Source organism: Populus trichocarpa, chromosome 1 (assembly GCF_000002775.5).
Source record: "Populus trichocarpa isolate Nisqually-1 chromosome 1, P.trichocarpa_v4.1, whole genome shotgun sequence".
Taxonomy (NCBI): domain Eukaryota; kingdom Viridiplantae; phylum Streptophyta; class Magnoliopsida; order Malpighiales; family Salicaceae; genus Populus; species Populus trichocarpa.
This window is the reverse complement of record NC_037285.2, coordinates 32730600-32751976: the sequence shown is the minus strand read 5'-3', so window position 1 is coordinate 32751976 and position 21377 is coordinate 32730600. Positions and strand designations below refer to the sequence as shown.

At 34.3% G+C, this 21377-nt stretch overlaps 1 protein-coding gene across 2 annotated transcripts; it reads right to left on the bottom strand.

The window, feature by feature from the left end:
* Positions 1–1442: 1442 nt before the first annotated feature.
* LOC7487581 (protein NO VEIN) lies at positions 1443–16788 on the bottom strand. 2 transcript variants are annotated; one of them, XM_024598324.2, is made up of 13 exons: positions 16124–16788; positions 15290–15630; positions 14374–15097; positions 12983–13117; positions 12424–12598; positions 10105–11801; positions 9783–9995; positions 6054–8267; positions 5297–5409; positions 4517–4919; positions 4117–4434; positions 3185–3442; positions 1443–2920 (listed from the first exon to the last, which is right to left on the bottom strand). In XM_024598324.2, exons 1-13 carry the CDS (start codon positions 16712–16714, stop codon positions 1931–1933), a joined length of 8172 nt encoding a protein of 2723 aa, XP_024454092.2. In that variant the 5' UTR covers positions 16715–16788; the 3' UTR covers positions 1443–1930. The 2 variants fall into 2 exon arrangements, with proteins under 2 accessions (XP_024454092.2, XP_052302680.1); XM_052446720.1 differs by lacking the exon at positions 12983–13117.
* Positions 16789–21377: the final 4589 nt, after the last annotated feature.

Below are 21377 nucleotides of genomic sequence, written 5' to 3'. Positions count from 1 at the left end.
GGTCTTTGAAATTGGATTTTCCTAAATTATAGCTTAAAAGCATATGATAACTAACAAAAACAACTAAATGGTATGGGTAGGTTTAATTGTTCATATAAACAATTAACCAAGTTAATATATTTTTAAAATATTTTATGACATTCTTGTTTATAGCTAAATCGGTTAGCACGTGAATCTAGATATATTTTATAAAATATATTACCTGTTATATTTTTAAAATAAAAAATAAGGGGAAATTGATATAAAAAAGAAAAAAAAATACTAGCTTGATGCTTAGCTTACCTTAGGGGTTTTTGTTTTTTTTTTTTGTAACAAACCTAATTGCATTGAGCCACTCAAGATCGCATGTCTAAGCTCTTTTTTAACTGGTCTTTTGAGTTTTGTTGGTTTTTTTTTTATCGTTTGATTTTATTTTTCTAATTTTATCTTTTAATGTTAGGTTTTTATTGAATTTTATGCTAGTATATTGGATTTATTGTAAATCGATTTTTGTATTTTTTATCATATAATAAAATAAAAAAAATTAGTTCATTCTAATAGAGTCCATAACATGAATTGCGAGTTTAGCTTATTGACTAAGGTTAACGTGGCTGATTTTTTTTTCTTTAAACTTGCCCAGCCAACAAGATCAGGGTGCACAACCCCTTACAATTTAATTTATAATTCGAGTTAAGCAAAGAATTCAATTGGAGGTTTTAAAATTTAAACTAAAATTTACCCCTAGCAAATATATAAGAACAATTGATTTACCCCTAAAAGTTTTCTAATGTCTAGATATTATCATCAAATAGTCTAATGATAATATCTAAAAGTTTTCTAATGTCTAGATATTATTTTTTAAGAACAATTGATTTACCCCTAGCAAATATATATTTTTTAGCGCAAGGCTAGTTGGTTTGATTTTTTTCAAGGAAAAACCTTAATTTTACTATTCCATATAGAGATTTAGCCACAGCCTTTAAAATTTTGTAATATATATAACATTTCTCATTATCTGGTTATAAATTTACTGTATTCATCATTTCAAAATTGCATGAAATAGTTCAACAAACATATCCCCTGTAGGTTTATGACTTGGATGGCTCAAGTTTGAACCAACTCATGTTAAGCTATATTAATCTAAAAATAACATTGATTTTTTCAAAAAATCGAATTATATTAACTTTCAAAGTTAACCGGATAGCTCCTACCTAGCTTGTTATAAACCCAGCTTGGACCGAGTTTTGAGTTCCAGGTGGGGATGGTAACCAAGTTGAAAAAAAATCATCACTGGAACCTTTTAAAATTTAAATAAATGTCCGAGTGATAATTCGAGTAATAAAATTTCCAAAAAAAAAAAAAAAAGAGCGGAGAGAATTTGACACCACAGCATTCACGGTACTACTGTAAAATGAGGTTAACGATGATCAACAGATGACCTATAGTGTAAATGTGACCGACTGTTCACTTGGAATTCATACTTAATAATATCATTCACTATCAAGGAATTCGAATATTTCTACTGTTGAATCACTGTTACGGTACAAAATCTGTACAGCCTTGTTGCTCGACAGATGAAACTTGTAATGAGTACAGGGGAGGTTAATAACACTGCTGTCAGATGTGAAAAAGAAAACTATGTGCACAGGTCATCTCTACTGTGGTGAACACAACAATTTCCAGCTTTAGGTTTCAGCTTGGAAAATCTATAACCCTTCTCCAAATTATTGTTCCTCTGGCAATAGATTCTACTGCTCAATTATTTTCTTTGGCAATGACAAAATTGCAGAAACAATGCATTGATTCTATTGGAGGTAGTATTTTGTATCCCAAGTCCCAGCTATCTCAAGAAAACTTTGCAGACAAGCCTCAATCATCCGCTATCTCGAAATTTGTATCCTAGACAATGGATCAGAAATCATGTCAATTTGGTGTTCAATGGTGTCACGAATCAAGTCAGCAGAGAAACATCCTCCCACGTCTCAGAGACAGTGGGCATCAGAACAACCAATCGGAGCTTCCCTGATTGGCATTGTCTTGCGGGATTTCTGAATGTTGAAACCCTAGCTTTATTATTACCTAAAAGTACATGAAGAATGCTAAAACATTCACCCTTCTCAACTGCAAAGTGCCACTCTCTAGATGATATTTCAAACCAGTTCTTCATAGCGGATCTTGTAGCTTTAACTTCAATGTACTCTTTACTACTTCCCACTTCTATAACCATGTCATAGGGTAACCCGGTCTCATTATCCTGATTAACCCACTTCACGACTTGACCAAATTTTTGAGTCAAATGGTTGAAAGCAACTTGCTCACCTTCTCTCCCAGTAGCCATTGCTTGTATTGCATTAGCTGTCCCAGGACGAAGCTGATCTGTCCTGAATATTTTAGATGGACCCAATTCAGGACCATTGAACTTAGGAGTCTGGGTGTCCACATTATCAGACTCTAGCAACTCATCTGCTTTGTTTTCAACGGTGAAATCCGCATTGTTTTTAGCTGGAACTACACTAACTGCTTCTGTGACAATCTCCTCATCATTTATGCTACATCGGCTGCTATGAAAATCTGGTGCAGTTTTCCAGTCTGCAGGTGGCCAATATGAACTGACACTGGCTTTCAACTTCAAGTTTGAGGGTTTCTGTTCATTTATTGATGTTGGAGAAACATCTATTTGAAGCGATTCCTCATTCGTTGTCAAAGACTGAGTTGAGGAGAGTAACCACAAAGATTCTTCGTCAGGAAGCTTTGACACCTTCTGGCTGTTCACAATGAAGAATTCTGTTTGCTCCTCTGTGGAGCCAGATTCAGCCATGGTTGTAATCATATGAAGGAAATTTGCCAAGTGCAATTCTGGAGTACCATCAAAGAATAAACGAGATAGCTCCAAAAACAAAGCATGTGTATCAGATTCCAACCTTGTGTACAAAGTATTACCCTGAAAAATTATAATTGAAAGGCTAAGGTCATAGTAATTTTTTCCATTTCCAAAATCATGAAAGAGTAAGGGTCATATAATGCGCAGAGGTCTTGTATATCCTCAAGATCTTGCATTTCAAAATTAACAAAAAATTTCCAATGAACTTTGGTAACTTGTCCAATCAAAATTTCACATGATTCTTGCCAGCAGTTTATCAGCACTAGTCAGCTGCACATAAATGAGAGAAATGAAATAAGTAGAATAAGCAGTATCATTCCATACCTCCAGGAGACAGCTACATTGTTCTTGCCTCTTAGAAGCAAGGCGACATTTTTTTATGGCATAGTGGTAGGATAACTTATCAACAGCAATAACCTGCAGTTGCTTTAGATTATTGAATCCAGACTGCTTGAGTTTAGAGTATTTATCAGGGTGTGTGCTATATATGTAGCGCTGAGCATAAGGAAGAGCCCAGTTAATCAATGAAGCTTTGAAGCTAGAGTCTGCTGGACCATCATATATTGCCTTACGAGTTACAACCTGCATGAAGATAAATGATGAAGACTTCCCCAAGTGGTTATTTATACAAGGGATTTTAGACGGAACAATCCTGCAGCCCTGCCTTTGGTTTCACGCAGAACAAGAATCTAAAAATGCTTTCCCTCAAACCAAAAAAAAAAACTGTATTTTCAAAATCAGTTCCATTAGTGACAAAAGGAAACCAGCAATTACATACTATAATTATCAAATGAGTATAAACGGCACATCAATAAAAGAATGCCAATCAGAATGCATAACTGTTATTCGAACCACTTGAGATACAGTACAATTAGAAATTATTTATGCTTTCATAAGTTGGTGTATACTGTATAGCACACTATCTGAAAAATAAGTAGGTGGATACCTCTTAAAGACAACCATTATATGCATACATGATGTTTGAAGAAATGGCAAAACTTTAAATAAAACATTCTGAGCAATCAACAGAAATTGGTGCGAGTATTACGAAGAGAATCCTAACATAACATGCAAAATCATTGGTAAGTTAGAATTTTATAATTAATTGATTTCATGGACATTTTGCAGTACTCTTTTGGTGAGTCAACATGTTCATTTAACTGGCATAACTAAGGTGTAAGTTTACAAGTTTCCATCAAAGATTGTGAAAATAATTCAACTGACAAGGCAGAGGCAGGCAGTGAAGGAGCGCTTACCTCTGAGAGAGCAGGTATCCCCAATTTTTGCAGGAGGAGAGACACTTTAGTTTGAAGCATCTCTTGCTCACTGCCACTCAGATTGCCAAAGTACAAGAATTCTATATTACTGAAATTCTTAAATATCTTCCTCAAGTTTTTATCATCGGACCAGCATACCAGACCAAAAGATGGGTCCAAAGAAACCCATTTATCTTGTGCTGTAGGCAGTACAGTACAATCCAATTTTGTCAGACATTCTTTCAAGTGAATGATATCTTCTGTACTTAGAGATCCAGATTCCAGTCCCTCAGTCCACATCAACAAGACTTTGAAAACCTATGACATGAAAAAGAAACCTTAGATTGCCACACAACACAATCAGTTTAAGATCAAATTATTTTTCAAGTTGTGAACTTACTGCACTAGCAGCTTGTGAAGGCAAAACAGCAGTTGATAACTGCAGTAAAATATCAAGATAGCTATGGCAAGTAGGGATTTCAGATACTCCGCACTCATTAACAAAAAAGTCATGAAGGCCTGGATAAACATTGCACAATATCTTGCTTAATAGGCACTGAATAACACTTGTAGACCCGCCCTGAGAATGGATCTTTTTCAATCGGTCCATAGAGCCAGTTGGATCATGCCAATATACATCTTCAGCAGACAAAAATACACCAGGTAACAAATCCTTGTGACTAGAGCCAGATTTACTAGGAACGAAAATAAATGGTCCTGAACGGAATGCCTCTGAAACTTTGTTCCTTGAAGAAGATATTTCATCCCAGATAAATGTGTATAATTTTGACATTTGTGCTATGCTGTAGAGGAAAAAATGTCAGTTGTCATTTAAATGAGTAAGATCAAAGAAAAAGCTAACAAACAGCACACAGAAAATGGAATAAACAATATAGCAAATATGGAAAAGATAGCTGGATTTTAAATGTAGAGATAGGCAAGAAAATAAAGATACGGTTGACTTAATAAGGATATATTCAGAATCGAGCAGAATGACAAAATGAGGTTTTACAGACTCCCAATTAGTGAGTTGAATTTACAAATCCACAAAATCCATAAGAGATTGAAATCTTTGTGTGCACCATTTAGCATTGTAAGTACACAAAATAATGATAAATATCATGTCTTACACAACTCATGAGCCACGTGACCATCTAGCACAACAAAAGTGCAGCAGTACCTGGCCTTGAAAGTGGTTTCAGATTTTCTCCATGCTTTTATAATTTCCAGAACATCATCAATAGTGACTTCAGTCTTCAGGCCAAGCTCACTCAATAATTTTCTGCTTCTCACCTGTTACAAAAGGAATATAGTGGTGCAAATTAGATTAAGAAGATGCAGCCACAGTATATAATGTTTCAGAAATCATATCAGCTCAACTAAACCAAGAACTGCAAGTTTTCACATTTGACAACTGCGGATGTTTATTCCAATCTACTGTGAGCCTTCACCTAACGAGGAGGTGTCTACTTTAAACCATCTCACAAGCAAAAAACACCCACCCTACCCCTGTCTCCCCTTCCCCCACCTTATCCCTGTCTCCCCTTCCCTTTTTGGGGCAGGAAATAAAACAAAACAAACAAAGAGCACTACGTAAGGGACTGATATTTGCAGAAACACAGATTTCATATGGAATCTGATAATGACAAAACTTCACTGTATATAGCTATCTCACAAATACGTGCACCTCTGACCATCTATTTTGTTTTGATGTCACTTTATGATACCCATCAATTGCAAAACCTTTGATAAGTGCTATTCCTTTACTGCCCCTTGGTGTTATAATCAATGCAATGAAAAGAGGAAAAATTAAAAGAAAACTGTTTATTTATAATTCTACTTCCTATAAACAATTGCAGGTAATATTGGGCTTAAAGTGGGAGGGACAACTATTATAAACTATGACTCCATTCGCTGGTCATGAACATTAATCTAACCTTTGGAAGAGCATATGGCGCAGAAGCACCAAGGATAGAGCGTACTGCATCACAATCATAGAATAAATCTTTAGGGTAGTGAAGTTCATTGTCCATGCTAGAAACTACCCACTGAAAGTCACAGATTTTGCTTATAAAGGAAGACTTGAAGGATCTCCCAGTATCGCTGGACTTTAAATCATAGTAAATGGTAGCTTTGTCACTAAAGTTATCATCCCATAGCGTGTCAAGGACCTCCAAGAGATATTTACAGCGTTCTCCATCACCACTTGTGGACAAAATAAACAACAGATGCGCCAGCTCACTGGATTCCCAATCTTTTGCTGTTGATCCAGGGGAAATCAGGTCTGTATCCCATGCCATATAATTGGGAACACTATGACATAAATCAGCAACACTCTTTTCAATCTGAATAACTCGCACAAAGTCTGCAACGCCAATTTCCTGCAAAAATTCCCTCCACTTGGTCAATCCATTTGAGAGGGATTTATTAGCTGGATGCTTCAGATAGCTGATATCAACCTCATGCCATCTCATTTCCGCTATATTAATTAATTCATTCACATCAATAGGATTCCCAAATTCTCTGCTGAAATGAATTGATGTCTCAACAGGCCTTCTATATCCATGATTTGTCAATATATAAGCTTTATTTTGTAACTCATAGATAATGTGCTTCCTCTCAGCACAACAATTAGGGCAGCCAGATTGTAGGTGGATCATTATAAAGCAGAGATAATCTATCATTAGATCCTTGTCCCTATCAGTGATTCGGTCATCAGAGATAGCTTGCAAAATATGAACCTTAATAATTTCATGTGCAGACAGTTCTTGCACACCAATTCTATGAAGCATCCTAGCAACATTGTCGACTGAAGTCTCATCGACAGCTGATGCAGAAAGAAGGGCTGGATTTACAATCTGAAGTTTGGCATTCAATTTTGGAAAAGCCTCAAGTCTGTGCACACGATCAAACCCAGTGCTTAAGGTATCAGAGTGTAACCAAATTGTACTGACATCCACTGAGCTATACGTTCCATCTGAAAGGGGAATAAATGGAATACTTTGAAGGTTATCTATAAGATCAGTTTGCCCAGAAGATCGAGATAGCATTGCATAGAGGGTGTTTAGCCAAGACGATAGCCAACCCAAGCCCATCAACTTTAAGCCATTCTCTGTGCGACATAAATGGGTCATAAATTTAATTAATGTTTCAGGCCCATACTCCATGATACCCAGTGCCCTTGCAAGCGAATCAGACAAAACTATATTCTTGTCCAAGAATCCAAGTCCAAGGTACTCTTGAAGCAATCTATCAGGTAGAACATTCCGAGACTGCATATCCCAACCTCTCAGAACACTGCAAGGAGGAACCATTTTACTCCTGTCTCCTTCAATAAGCAGGCAGCTTGTTCTTCGTAATTCTAAAATAATTGCTTTAGGAAGGCCAGAAAAGAAACCATGCACCTCCCCAACAAGTGGAACAAAGCTCATATAAGTGGCCACAGCTTTGCCTGGATTCTCCCTAAAACAAGAGAGAGCACAAAAAGATCTCTCTGCACTAACAAACAAACCAGGAAACTTGGTCAACAACCATTCATTCCAGGGATTATTCTTGTCCACTTCCTCTCTTGATGAAGGTAGAATAAAATCGCCTTGAAGAATAAATTTCAGACCATAAGTTCTTAGAGGAAGAAAAGCAAAAACAGGCTGTTGGTCCAAACGTGGATTATACTCCCCATTATCTGACTCCTCGAGCGTAAATGCTATGGCAATTTCAGTTCCTTGCACTTTAGGACGACTAGCATGTGCCTCCAACTTCTGAGATGCTACAAGCCATGACATTTTATCTTTCCCACATGAAACCTTTACAATACCATCTTCCAAAATTTCTTTCCGCATGATGACGAGTGAATCATTGAGCCTGTTTCGGAACATGATACACTGGAGGCGCTGAAGGAAAAGCAGCAAAGAAGGATGAAGATCTGAAAACATCTTCGTTGCAGTATCTTCTGATTTTGACCGGAAAGGAAGCACAATACAAGTATTCCAACTGTTATTATTCATTTGATCAGGGTGCATAGACACCAACTTACTGAAAAAGTTGATATCACAAGGAGGCACAACAGTTGGCAAAACAAAACCAATCTGACCCTCGCCTATGTCAAACTTGATATGAAATCCATTGGAATGAATCTCTGGAGCATCTGTGATCTACATAAAGACCAAATGACATCAAAAAGGAAAATTATTAATAGATATAATATAGCCTATCTATAAATGCCCTTGTGTGATCTTAAATCTTATGACAAATAGTGTAAGAATTGATTCAATGCCAACAGCAAATTAAAATTATTTATCATATAACACTTTTTTTCTTTATTCAGAAAGACTTCATTATCACTTCTATTTAATAACAAAAAATTAATAAAGTGTTCTTTTGGTCACTAAAGCAGTTATATTTACCCATCTAGGTCTTTAGAATTAAAGGTGTCCTATGCATTTATGCCAAACAACTACCGGGACTATTTTCAAACATGTTAATCACAATTACAAGTTCATTTTCTTTGTGAAAAAGGAGAGGCAACTATGATCAATCAAGTAACATTTTATTCTTGTCTATTTGCAAAATCTCAAAATACATAACCAAACCTCCGTGCTTTTATGTGAATTGCCATTTTAGGTGCTATATTTGAAGTCCAAATAAAAAACTTGTTTCATTCCATATATTATAGTGATAAAGTATAAGGTTCATTAACAAGAAAGTGACTGGAACATCCTAGCAAGCAACAAGTCTTTGTTGGAAGGGACAATCATATGGCCATAGTAACAGAGACAAGTCTCTAAGATATTTTGATGATGCCTTGTACTAAGAAATTTTTTATTATATTGAAAGAATTTGCACAGAGACAGATTATCAAATAAAACACCCTTTAACAAACTTTTAGATTAAGGAACTGCTAAGTTTTGTGTTTCCTTATTTTTACATCTAAGAGAATAAAAGAAAGATGCTGAAAAACTATACAGAGACTAAGATTGCTAGCAAAATAACTTGGTTCACTCCCAAGTTCCAACTCCCCATTCTCCCTGATGCAAGTTCTTAAGATCAAAGTGGCAGTATTCAAGGCAAAGACAAGCAGAAGGGTCTGATGAGGTTTGACAGAGATCAAGCTAGTTCCAGTAAAGGGATACACTCTATAGAGGCTACACTTCCAGTATTGCACATTGGCAATAAGGAGAAATTTGCATCCAATAAATGAAGATAATCTTGTATTTCCAAGTGGCAGTAGAAGTGAATTGTAACTGTCATTGTTCTTATCTTTAATTAGTAGTTATCTATTAAATAACCATCAAATGTAACTCTATTTATTGTAGAATATTATGTCTGGTAGTTCATGTTGTAATGAAAACCTCTTTGTATTTGGTGTGATTCCAATATGAGAGTGATTCTCTTGAGTGGTGTGAGGCTACTTGTTTCCTATTCCTTGTAACTCTTGTTATTTGCAATAAAGTTATTAGAATTCTTTCCCACTGTCAATACTTTTTTCTGCTGTCATTCATACCGTGTTCATTAGTTTACACAAATTGTTCCCTTCCTTAATATCGTTTGACATTAGTCCCATAGGGCATTTGTTCCCCAGCGCTACTTTTAAATGAATTTTTCATTTGAGACTGATGGAGAGATGGCTGGGAGCGCAGATGAATATAGCAGTGCTCAAAGAAGCATACCCGAAATACTGATTTGAAGCCAATTCCTTTCTGCCCTATGTATCCACCACCAGATCCTTTCTTGGTTGAATTTCCAACATCGCAAAGAGCTCTGATATTTTGAGCAGAAAAGCCTCGCTCATTATTCAAAACAATAATACCTGATTCTTGAAGGATGAATGTCAGAGTAGGTTCCACGTTTTCAGGATAGATATTATCATCAGCATTTTGAACCTGAACAATGCTTAGCAGTTAGCTTGATAGCATGTAATAGTAAAATGAAACCTTGGGGTTAGAAACAATACTCAGAACAAACAATCCATCCCTGATTAGATTTACTTACAAGCTCAAGAAGAAAATGTGAATCTTGTGAATACAGTTCCTGGGACAGACAATGAAGAGCTCTCCCTAGGCGTGCATGCTGCTTCTTCAACATGCTGCTCTCTGTATTGAAAAGATTTGCATCCAGACCAAATTCTTCTTTCCTGATTGATTCAATTACCATGGCTGCATCCTTGTGTTGGTCAAGGTCGGATGATTGTTCTAAGCTACCACTGATAGTTTCATCACTGGAAACTACAGCATCATCAATTGTGCATCTAACTTGAGTACAAGTTGCATAATGTGCATCTTCTCTCAGAGTCACATTTTCTGTGCTTATCTCAGACCTCACAGTTTCCAAGCATGATGACCCAGAAGATACGGACAAGTCAGTGGTACTATTAGAACAAAATGCATGGTAATCATCAATCCACTCTACTACGCCGATAGATAATCCTATTTCATGAAGCATCAGGCGTTCTTTTTGGTTGCATTCATACAAAATCACTGAAGAAGCTTCTTTTATTACAGATTGCATCCCTGAGAGCAAAACATCAGCTGCAAAACCATGAAATTCTGCAGGCATAAAACCAAGACAATCAAGGACAAACCTTGACGCAAAATGTAATGCCTGGTTGATTTTAAATGATTTTTTTTGCAATTCAACAGTCAAGTTATTAGAAGCAACTCCAATTGCCTTTCCATGCAAAAAACATTTCCTGCTGTCCTCTACTTCCATATTTTCAGAATGATTATTCAAAATGACTTCAAAGGCATGGCAAGCATAACATTTTAGAAGGGACAAAGGAACATGGTTTCCCCCCCCAGCTAATGAGAGCAAGGATAACAGTTTCACTGCTGTTTGAAAAGATGATCTCTGAAGTGCAGCTTCCAGGAATGAATCTGCAGTAGCAGATTGATCAATTCTGATCACCTTGCCATCCTTTGTAACCAGACACATCAATTCTTTATCATTGACCTCACTCAACAACCATCCTACAAGAGGGCCAAGGGAGGAAGCAAATTTGAGGTCCCAATGCGACCATGAGTTCAGGTCAGACAGCATCGGTGCTCTAACCAAAACTTCAATTGCATCTTTAGATGTAACAGAATTAAATGCTGCCACTAAGTTGTCACCCTTGTTTCTCACTTCACTGGTTTCCAGCTTGTCTTCCTTAAGAGGCAATGAGTCTCCAATATGATGCATTCCTGACAACGTAGCAGAAAATAGGACACATTTTGAAATTACATTGTTCTTATACTTTCCCACAATTTGTTGAAAATCTTCTATAGAACCATTTTCCATAATGTTAAAACTAAGTAGTGGAAATTGTCTAGTAAGCAGTGCAGCAACCATCTGTTTGGTAATAGTTTCATTCTCCCACAGACTATATGAAGCTTGGGACACTAGTACCATCAACTGATCCTGGAGCATCGAGACCTCCAAAGTAGACTTTCCACATCTATCACCAGACAAGAGATTCTGTAACTTAGCAGGAAATAGAGAGGCATGTTTTTCCAGGAAAACAAAAAACTCCCCATGACCAAGGGACTCGAATTCCTTAACACCAAATTGGTCTGCTAGCCACAGCTCACAACTGGACAGCTTCCTCAATGAAATGAGTTTGTTTTCCAGAACTGATTTACCATTGCTCTGATACTCATTATCAAGCTCATAATGCCTAGTAATTTTCCCAATTATTTCTTCAACTGGGACACCTGTGAGATCCATTAACCACATATATTTGATTACATGGATACAAATCATTCCAAAATGATACAAAAAGAAACTCAAACGAAACATAGAACTTAGCAAGATAGATCAATTGCGGCACCTGAGAGATATGCTAATCAGCTGCTACTTTTGATTATATGGATAGATTATTCAAAGCAAACATATAAAACAAACTCAGAACTAAACCAATAACTACATGGATCTTAGGAAGATAGGACCCAAACATTATTCCTAGTTTTTTCCAGAAAGGCACCGTACACCAATAAAAAAACGTAGCATTCCACCACAGGTGGGCACTACTGGCACAATTTTTTATGTGAAACATCTAAATTGCCCTTCATAAACATACTGATTTCTCTCATTAATATTCATAAAATCAAAGGAAAATTTTGACATTTCTTTTGAAAAGGCTGTGCCAATAGTCTTACAGGTGAACTAATAGGATCAGCCTTCAACCTCACTGACTCTCGACATGTATTTGAACTGAAAATTGATGTGATGAATGGTACTTGCACCAAAAGGAAAGGAGAAACAAGACACAAAAGAACACTTGCAGTATAACAATAAAATTCAGCACAGCCTATTTTCAAAGTTAGCATCACTCACTGCGTGTTTGCTGTAAGCGCTCACAGGCCACTGGTGCCTGCTTTTCACCTGGTTCAGCATCAATGCATCCGTATTCATAACAATTTCCAGAAAGGGTGTTAGCTGAATCAGGTTGACTTGTGACTTGGAAAGTATCATAAATGCTATCCCACATTCCACACTTGATAGATGCAACCTGCAAAATTAATAAAATAGCTTCACTCTGGAATAAAGAACCAAAGTCGATGTTCACTAGATACACAAAGCCCTCACATCAGTCCAAAATCAAGACATGAAGGTTGCTTCTGAAAGCAACACTTGTGCCCCAGCAAGGGTTGATAAAGATCAAAGTCTACTACAGCAGAAGAACAAACAATGTTCCCTGAAAATGAAAAGGCTTCATAATCCAAAATCTTTTTTTTCACAAAATGCCAAAGTACTGCCGGGGCTATGGTAGCTGGAAACAACCACAACCCAATCAGATATGGAAAACAAAAAACTTTTAAATACCTTCTTGAGAAGAAACAGTAAATGAGACAACTTGTCAATATAAAAATTTAATAGACAATAATTAACTTACAGCTACATTGAGCATCCCGTTAAATGGGTACGATGAAAATATGCATTTGAATCTTCTCATGCATCGATTAGTTCGCTTGCGAACAGCTTTCTTGCTTTCTGTTGGTTTGTAGTACTGAAGCATTCTCTCAAGAATCTAAAAGTACAAAAGCATACCCACTGAGAAGTGCAGCTTATATTAAAATGACTTTTACATGTAACATTCAAGTTTAAATAATTACAAGATAGAAATAAAGTATAATCATTTTTGAAGCATCTAATGCATTAAAACGGCAAGAGAGGAATAACAGAACTGCTAGGCAACACTACAAGTGTGCGCTACATATAATCCTGGTAATAAAATCCAAATAAAATAGAATCCTAGTAACAATAAAATCATGAATAACATTTGAATTTCAAAATGAAATTCTGAAATAATGTAAAATTTCCAAATCAATGAAGTTACAAGCAAACTAAAAATGGTCCTTGTACACTTTCAGTCTTGCATCAAGAAAAATTACATGTTTTATTTGTGGACACTACCACCCTGCTTCTTTCAAGCAAGGAACTCGTGATTTAATGATTCCAGAAATTTCCTGCAACAAGCAGTCCACATTTTCAAAATATTAGGGACTATAAGATCTTGGATCTTTCAGTTTGAACTGAAACGCATGGTTCTCAAGACTGCATCTCTTCCATCAAAGAAATAATGCAACAATAATAATAGAGGACACTGGGCAATATTACATTCATTTGCTCTCTTGCTTAATCCAACTATTTTCTATTGGTTCAGTTAAATAAAGATTTTGAGGCTAAAGGGCAACCCTAAAAATTAAACTTAAAAGCTCTAGACTTCATTTCTTTATGGGTCACCTTAAATTAAACTGTCTCAGTTATTCTTAATGTTTAGCCAACAGCCAAAAGTTTCATGGTCTTTATGTAAACCATTAGCAAAGACAACTTGGCAAGACAAGGTACAAGACCTCTAACAACTTATTAAACCAGATTTCATCACCAAGCCACTTGGACTGCAAAAAATACAGTCTAGTAGACTGGGATGCTAGTTTGATGATGAGTCGAGCACATGGCGAAGATATCTTCTTCAAAAAAGAAGGTATATAACCAGTGCAACATTCACATTTCAACCAGAACTAATTAAAATTCCTTGAAACTCCAGCCCAGCATTGAAACAAGTCAACCCCGCTGACATGTAAGATTCCTAATGAACTTCAAGATCAACTAAATCATCAGCAGAGATCCAAGTGTTGTTATCAACAGAATGGACATAAACAAATTAAGAAACATCTAACATAAACACAGAAGGAGCACTAATGGAAAGTATAAGTATAGATATACAAAACACAGACACCTTTATTCTAGTTGGAGTATCTTTCAAGTCAAGTTTCACCATACCTCTGCCACAGTGTAATCCTTACATGCCTCCTTCCAGGTGGTGATAAAGGCCCCCAGGTCGTTGCTAGATAGTGAGATATCATCTTCACTTGGAGTAACAAACTCTTCAGTCTTGTCAAAATTATCAATAGGATGAGCATGTTTCTTATTGCTTCTGAGCAATTTTGAAGGCACAGATACATTCCAACTTGCATCTTCAAGTTTTCTTTTCTTAAAAAATGACCTGTTACTCTCTTTAGGCCTTGAGCTGCCACAATCAGGGGAAAATTGGCTACCTGTTTCACCTTTCAACCCTAGGCGTGACATCTCTTCAGTTGCAGAAGGGTAAGGACAGCTACTCACCCGATCAGAATTGCTGATAGCCTGTGCTGAAGACCTTAAGTGGCTGCCTACATTATTGCTGGTCATTTCATCTTCATTCTTTCCATCATCACTTTTTTCATCTTCAGAGCTTGATGAAACAAATCTGATGTGTTTGCCACAGAAACCATAGTTTTCCTGGGAAAATGATTTGATACGCTCGCTTACAGCAGAAAAACGTTCTTCCAGTCGCTCCTTCTCTGAAGAAAAACGCCCTTCATGCCTCTGAGATCGTACTCGAGGTCCACTTGCTCTTGCCTCTTGGCATTTCTTTAATGATCCATTCCTTGCTAATGTCTCTCGGCATTTCTTTTGTGTTGAATTTTCAGATGCTTTAGCTTCTCGAATAAAAGAAATATGTGTCCTGTTGCCACAAATTTAGCATATACATATGTTATGTATGTTTGTAAGTTTGTGTGCGTGTGTATGTAGCCACACACAAAAAAATAACATAAGAAATTCCTCATTGCAATGCAACTAGAAATAATAATTGGAAGAAGGTCAAATAGAAAAAATACAAAATGACAAAAATTGAAAATAATTCATGAATACGCACCCCAAGCTTTGAACACGCACGCCCAGCATTTCTGGTCCCTTAACTGGATAATTCTTTGAAAGAAAATGCAGAAATTCATCAACAATAATAACTTTCTTCTGACATGTGTCCATAAACTCACTAAGCAAAAGAATTATTTCCTCACTGGTTATCTTGAAAACTTCTGCACTAGCATCAGGTTTCATCGAAAAATAATGCAATACCAGTGGGTGTCTCATCAACGGCCCCAATCCCAGCTCTTCAAAGTTTTCAATACCCTCGTTCTTGCATATTGCCACTTCCAAATCATAAATTGATGTAATTCTTCGTACCCCAACAAAGCAATGTATAAAAGCATTTATCTAAATAACACAAAATCAAACAACAGAAATAAACAGCATTAACAACAACAAATTAGGAGGGAAAAAAAGGAGCTATACACTTTTGTTAGGTAATTACTGAATATTAATTAAAAAAAAAAAGGATAAAACACACTTTTGCTTTGTAATTATTAGTCACCAATTACCAATTTATAAGAAATTTATACATCATAAAATTGAAAAGAAAAAAACACTTTTCTATGTAATTACTGATTGATAGTGAAAATTTTGAAAACAGCAACTACAAAAAACTGATGACTAGCAAGCTACTAATTAGTAAGAAGTTAAAAAATCATGATTTTTTTTATAAAAAAAAAAACAGTCTTGCTTTGTAATGACTAGTTACCAATCACTAATTGCTAAGAAAATTAAACATCTTCATAAATTATTTTTTTTTAAAAAAAAAAAGGTGAAACACAATTCTGCTATGTAAATACTAGCTAAGCAATTATACTAATTAGTAGGTACTGATTACCTTGCTCTCAGTGACCATAAGCCGGAAAAGAGCAGGAACCTCTTGCATTTTAAACCCTAAAGAGTCCCATGACTCAGCTTGAAAATTCACTAACACGGACTGTGAAACTTTCCATGCAGAAACATTCTCTTCTGCGTCGGAAAGATCTTGCCGTGCTTTCTCTACTGCTCTATCAATTCTCTCTAATTGTAGCTCTTTATTGTTTTGTTTCACTTTCTTTTTAGGGTTTTGTGGAAACTTAGGCAGGTTTTGTTGTAGTGTTGCTGGCTCTTGTTGCTGCTCTTGTTGTTCTGGTGGAGGTGGTGCTCCTGGTGGCGGCGGCTCTTGATGCTGTTGTTGACGATATTGTATTTGTTGTTGTGGAGGGAGAAAAAAGTTAGGGTTTTGGATTGGGAAATTAGGGTTTTGCATTGGGAAGTTTTGTTGGAGTAAAGCATTGGTGAAGGTATGGAGAAAAAAATTTGGGTCTTGGAGAGGGACAAAATTCGGATTGAAAGTAAGAAGTTCTGTTGGTAGTTCTTGTTGTAGTGGATGTCGTTGAGGTGGTTGCCCGCGGCCGCCGGGCCGGTAGGGAGGACGGTGGCCGTGCATTGGGAGAGAGAGAGAGACGAAGAAGCCTAAGAGGCGCAGTGAAGGAAAGTATATGGTGGGGTGGGGTTTGGGGTTTTGGTGCTTGAGTGGCAGTGCAGGACGTTGGTTATGGAAGTTTAAATCAACGGTTGAAAATGATCCAAGTCAGCAAATTTTTTATATTTTTTAAAACTAGTTTTGTTCGGGTGGGAAACGAGACTATGGTAGGGTTCTGGCATGTCCCTGTAGTGGTGGCCCGTGCTAAACCTCAGCCAACTCAATTTTTTTCCCATGTAAAAAACATATTAAGGTGTCGCTATCATTTTTATAAAAGCAGAAAAAAAAAATCAAAACTCAAGTCTTTAATTTAAATTGGTTCAATAAATATCATTAATTTAATAATATAATTAATTAAAATAAAAAATACAAAATAATTAATTTTAAAAAATTAATACTTGACAATATTGTGAAAAGATATCTTTCTAGTATTTTATAACGAAAAAAAATTAAATGAGAACGTGATAATGTCATAAAAATTAAAATAAAAAAATCTGAATTTTAATTTTAAGCAAATCAAATATTGAAGAAGAAAATTAAAAAAAATAATAAAAAAATACAACCTAAGTCCACTCCATTCAACCTGCCAAAAACACGACCTAATTGTTAGACTATGATAACCTCATAAATAACAAATTGAATAAAATAATGATGTTCAAATCTTAAACAACTCAATATTAAAAGGCATGGTCGCCAGACCCACGCAACTTAGATCTGGCATTGCCGCTAGATTCAAGACGCTTAGGTTTGGCATGGTTGTCAAGGCTAGGCCCTTGTGTCATGTCAATCCTAAGCATTGACTTAAAAAATATATATAGGTTAAAAAAAAAAGAATAGAGCAAAAAAAAAGAGAAGATAAAATTTCTATTGAATGAATACTAATTCATAAACATAAAAATAAACTATTTCAATGGGAAAGTATGATTTGAATTTTTAGATTTAAAAAGTTAAATTAGATTTTTGTGAATTATTTATACTTTATTTATAAATAATTTTTAGGGCAACGTTTCTTGGGTCTGGCAAACATGTCTGACCCGAGTTTAATTGAATAATAACAATAATATACTAATAAAACAAACAACAACAATAATATACTAATAAAACAAATAACAACAACAATAATGATAATAATAAAAGATATAATTTATACTGAAGGAATAACAAATTCATAAACATAAAAAAAAAAATTATTTCAATGAAAAGATATTATTTGAATTTTTAGATCTAAAACGTTAAATTAGATTTTTATGATGATTTATTGTTTATAAATTATTTATACTTCGTTTATAAATAATTTTTAGATCTACGTTACTTAAGTCTGACAAACATATCTGATCCAAATTTACTCGAATAACAACAACAATAACAACAACTATACCAGACCTAAGCGCCTTAGGTCTAGCAAACCATGCTAAACCCAAGGTGTTTGGGTCTGACAACCATGTCTAATCCAAGTTTAGTTGGATATGAAAATATGTCAGACCAATGTTATTTGAGCTTGTACTTGGAAATTGAAAAAACTTGAATACTTTTATGGAAGAAATCTAAAAAAATATTTATTTGATCGCGAAAAAATAAAAAATTAAAATTAAAACTACTATTACAATTTACAATAAAATATCTTTTGATTTACAGTGATTTCTTCGTACCATTTAACTTTTATTATAATAAATAATGCTTATGTTTGAGGATTGAATACCAAGATGCTTATGTAATGACACTCGTTTACAACACCTTTTCTATCTAGAGATTATTGTATTTATCTAATCATAAATGATAGCTTTTAATCAGTTATATTAATGCATGTTTTTTTTTAATTTCATGATTTCTTGATAAATAAAGGGGAAATATTTTTTTTCCAACTCAATGTCTATTGCTTAAGTTTTTTTATGATATTTTTGTTGTTCAATTGAATTAGAACAATAATCTTATTTTAGTTTTGAATAAAACGTATATTTTAGTTACGGCTAATTTCAAAATCTTCGAGTTTAGGGGATTTATCAATCCTTCTTTTAGATAATTTTTTCTCTTCATTTATTTGATAATATCCAAAGTTGTATCAATTTCATCCTTATATTGATCTTAAGAAAAAGTTAATGAAACTGATATCATTTTTCTTTATCCTACAAAATATGAGAAGGTTTCAAGGAAAATTGAGAAATCACAGATCTAATAAAAATACTTTATAATATATATCATACATGTAAAGTGCTAAATAAAAAATAAAGAGCTAACATCAAGATCAAACTAAGAGCCCCGTAACCCATCATACAATAAGAGGAGTGACTAATGACATAATCTCATTAATTATTTTCCACATGGACTCATTTTAAAGAGAGAGATAAATAGAAAAATGAAAAAAAAAATCACATTTAAACCTATTAAAAATAATAAAAATATCTTCATCTAGGCATAATTTTTTTTATATAAAAAAAATTTCTTTTCCGTTCTTATCATCATTATATCTATTTATTTTTTATTGAGTATGCATGGACAATAACTCACTAGATAACATAATTATTTAAAAATATGCATGCATTAGTACATTATAGTATTAACAAGGATCCTATAGCAGAGAAATTATTAGATATACGAGGAGTTAAAGGAAGAAAATAAAATAAAAATCATAATAGAATATGATATCATAGGAATGGACTTTATCTTAAAGTAATAGTTTATTTTCGTAACTTCTTGATCATTTTTTATTGATTGAATTAATTGATAATGAATGTGATTAACTTTTATAATTATGGTTGATATTATTGTGATTTTGTTAGGTTTTTGTTTCCTATAAAATCGTATGTCTATTTCGATGAGAATTTTAACAAAGTTAATGATTTGATAATTGAGGAATTAATTGAAAATATCAGGGGTCAAATTATATTTAATATAAAATATAATGACAAAAAAATCCCATTTGAGTACTTTTTTTGTATGAAAAACAAATATAAGAACCAAAATGTATATTAAAGAATATGTGTTAAATATTAATGGTGTTGGTTACATTAATTGACAAAGAGATATGAATTTTAATTACATAGTTTTGTACAACCTCCTATGTTTTTCATCAAAAACAACCTCCTATGTTTACGGTAGAAAATTATTAATTTTAGAGCATAAAGACATTTCTAAAGTCAAGGAGAGTGAGCTATTATTAGCAAAGTCTGTAAACTGCTCTAGTAATATAAGTACTGGAATCGTCCCTGCTGAGGATCTTCTCTGAACCTAGTTCTTCTTCATTCCTTTCTTCAAAGCATTTTGTGTATTTTACTTGATTTATGGGAGATTAAAGAGCTTGAATCAATAAACAACTTACTCGTAGCACAAGTCAAGGATTTGAAGGGTAAAAGAAATAGAAATGTTAGAGCTCTTGGATTAATTCAAAAGGGGGTAACTGATCTTATCTTTCCAAGAGTCATGAGAGCCACAGCTCAAGCAAAACAAGCATGAGAGAATCTACAACGGGAATATAAAGGAGAAATAAAGGTGAGGGTTGTAAAACTACAAAATCTTAGAAAATAATTTCATAATTTGAAATCAAATGAGAGAGAATCAACTTAAGAGTGCTGCATTTTGAAAATGATTATTGCACCGTTTATGAAAAAGGTATGTCAAGACGAGTTAAAATGGTGAATAAGTGTTTTTCTTGTAACTTGAAACATATAAATAGTATAGTAATGAACATAAAATAAAAAGATAACTCATGGCTTTGCCATAAAAGGCTTGGTCATTTGAACTTCATCAGCCTTAAGTGTAATATCTTATGATCTCAAATCAAGTTAATACTTCATAATAAGTCAGGGTTAATTGAAAACCAGAATATTTTTTTTATAACTACATTCTTTTTCAACGTAGTATCGGTTCTTAAAATAAATTGGTCCTCTACCAAAATTCCTATCGAAATTTCAGCAAAGTTCCCTTTTATATCTTAGATATCTCAAGTTATTGACAATCACCTGTAAACTTCTAAAACAATTTCTCGATTCTTGATCCAACCATCCTGGATCATTTCTTTTACCATAACACGACAACCACATAGTTGTCATCATCATCAACTCATCACAATCATTTCTCCTTATAATCCAAAATAATATCATATAAAGTTATAAAGATATTACGTATAACAATACATATTAAAAATGTTCTTATTGATTGAGTACTTACATTCGAAATTGAACTATCTAGGATACATATCAACAAATGATAAGTTAATTTGAATAACATTAAAATTACTTTACATAACCAATTATACAATATACAAATTCCATTACATAAGGCTAAACAATAATAATACAACCCTAAACTACTACTCCCGACAAATCCGTTATGAACCTGAAATCAAACAATAAACATTGAAATGTATCTATTTGTCAATACAACATTAAGATACATGTAGAACTTAGTCAAAGTGTTTTTTTAATTCCTTTTAAACTCAACAATTAATCATGTAGTCAATGTCTTCAAAATCAACTCAATCTCGACTTATCCCTCATTGATATTCTTACTCTAACTATCCTTCCTGACGAGTACCATTGAACCTGACTATCCAATTTAATTATTCATAGATTCATTTATTCCTCACAAACATCAACTAGTCCAGCCATCATTTATGCTCATATATCCATCT

Excerpts from the sequence above, each read along its gene's own strand:
- LOC7487581 (XM_024598324.2), bottom strand. The coding sequence starts at position 16,714 with ATGCACGGCCACCGTCCTCCCTACCGGCCCGGCGGCCGCGGGCAACCA. Across the intron at positions 12,599-12,982 it reads ACGGGATGCTCAATGTAGCT|GTTGCATCTATCAAGTGTGG; the intron begins GTAAGTTAATTA and ends TTAATTTTGCAG. Across the intron at positions 4,435-4,516 it reads CTTCACAAGCTGCTAGTGCA|GTTTTCAAAGTCTTGTTGAT; the intron begins GTAAGTTCACAA and ends TTCATGTCATAG.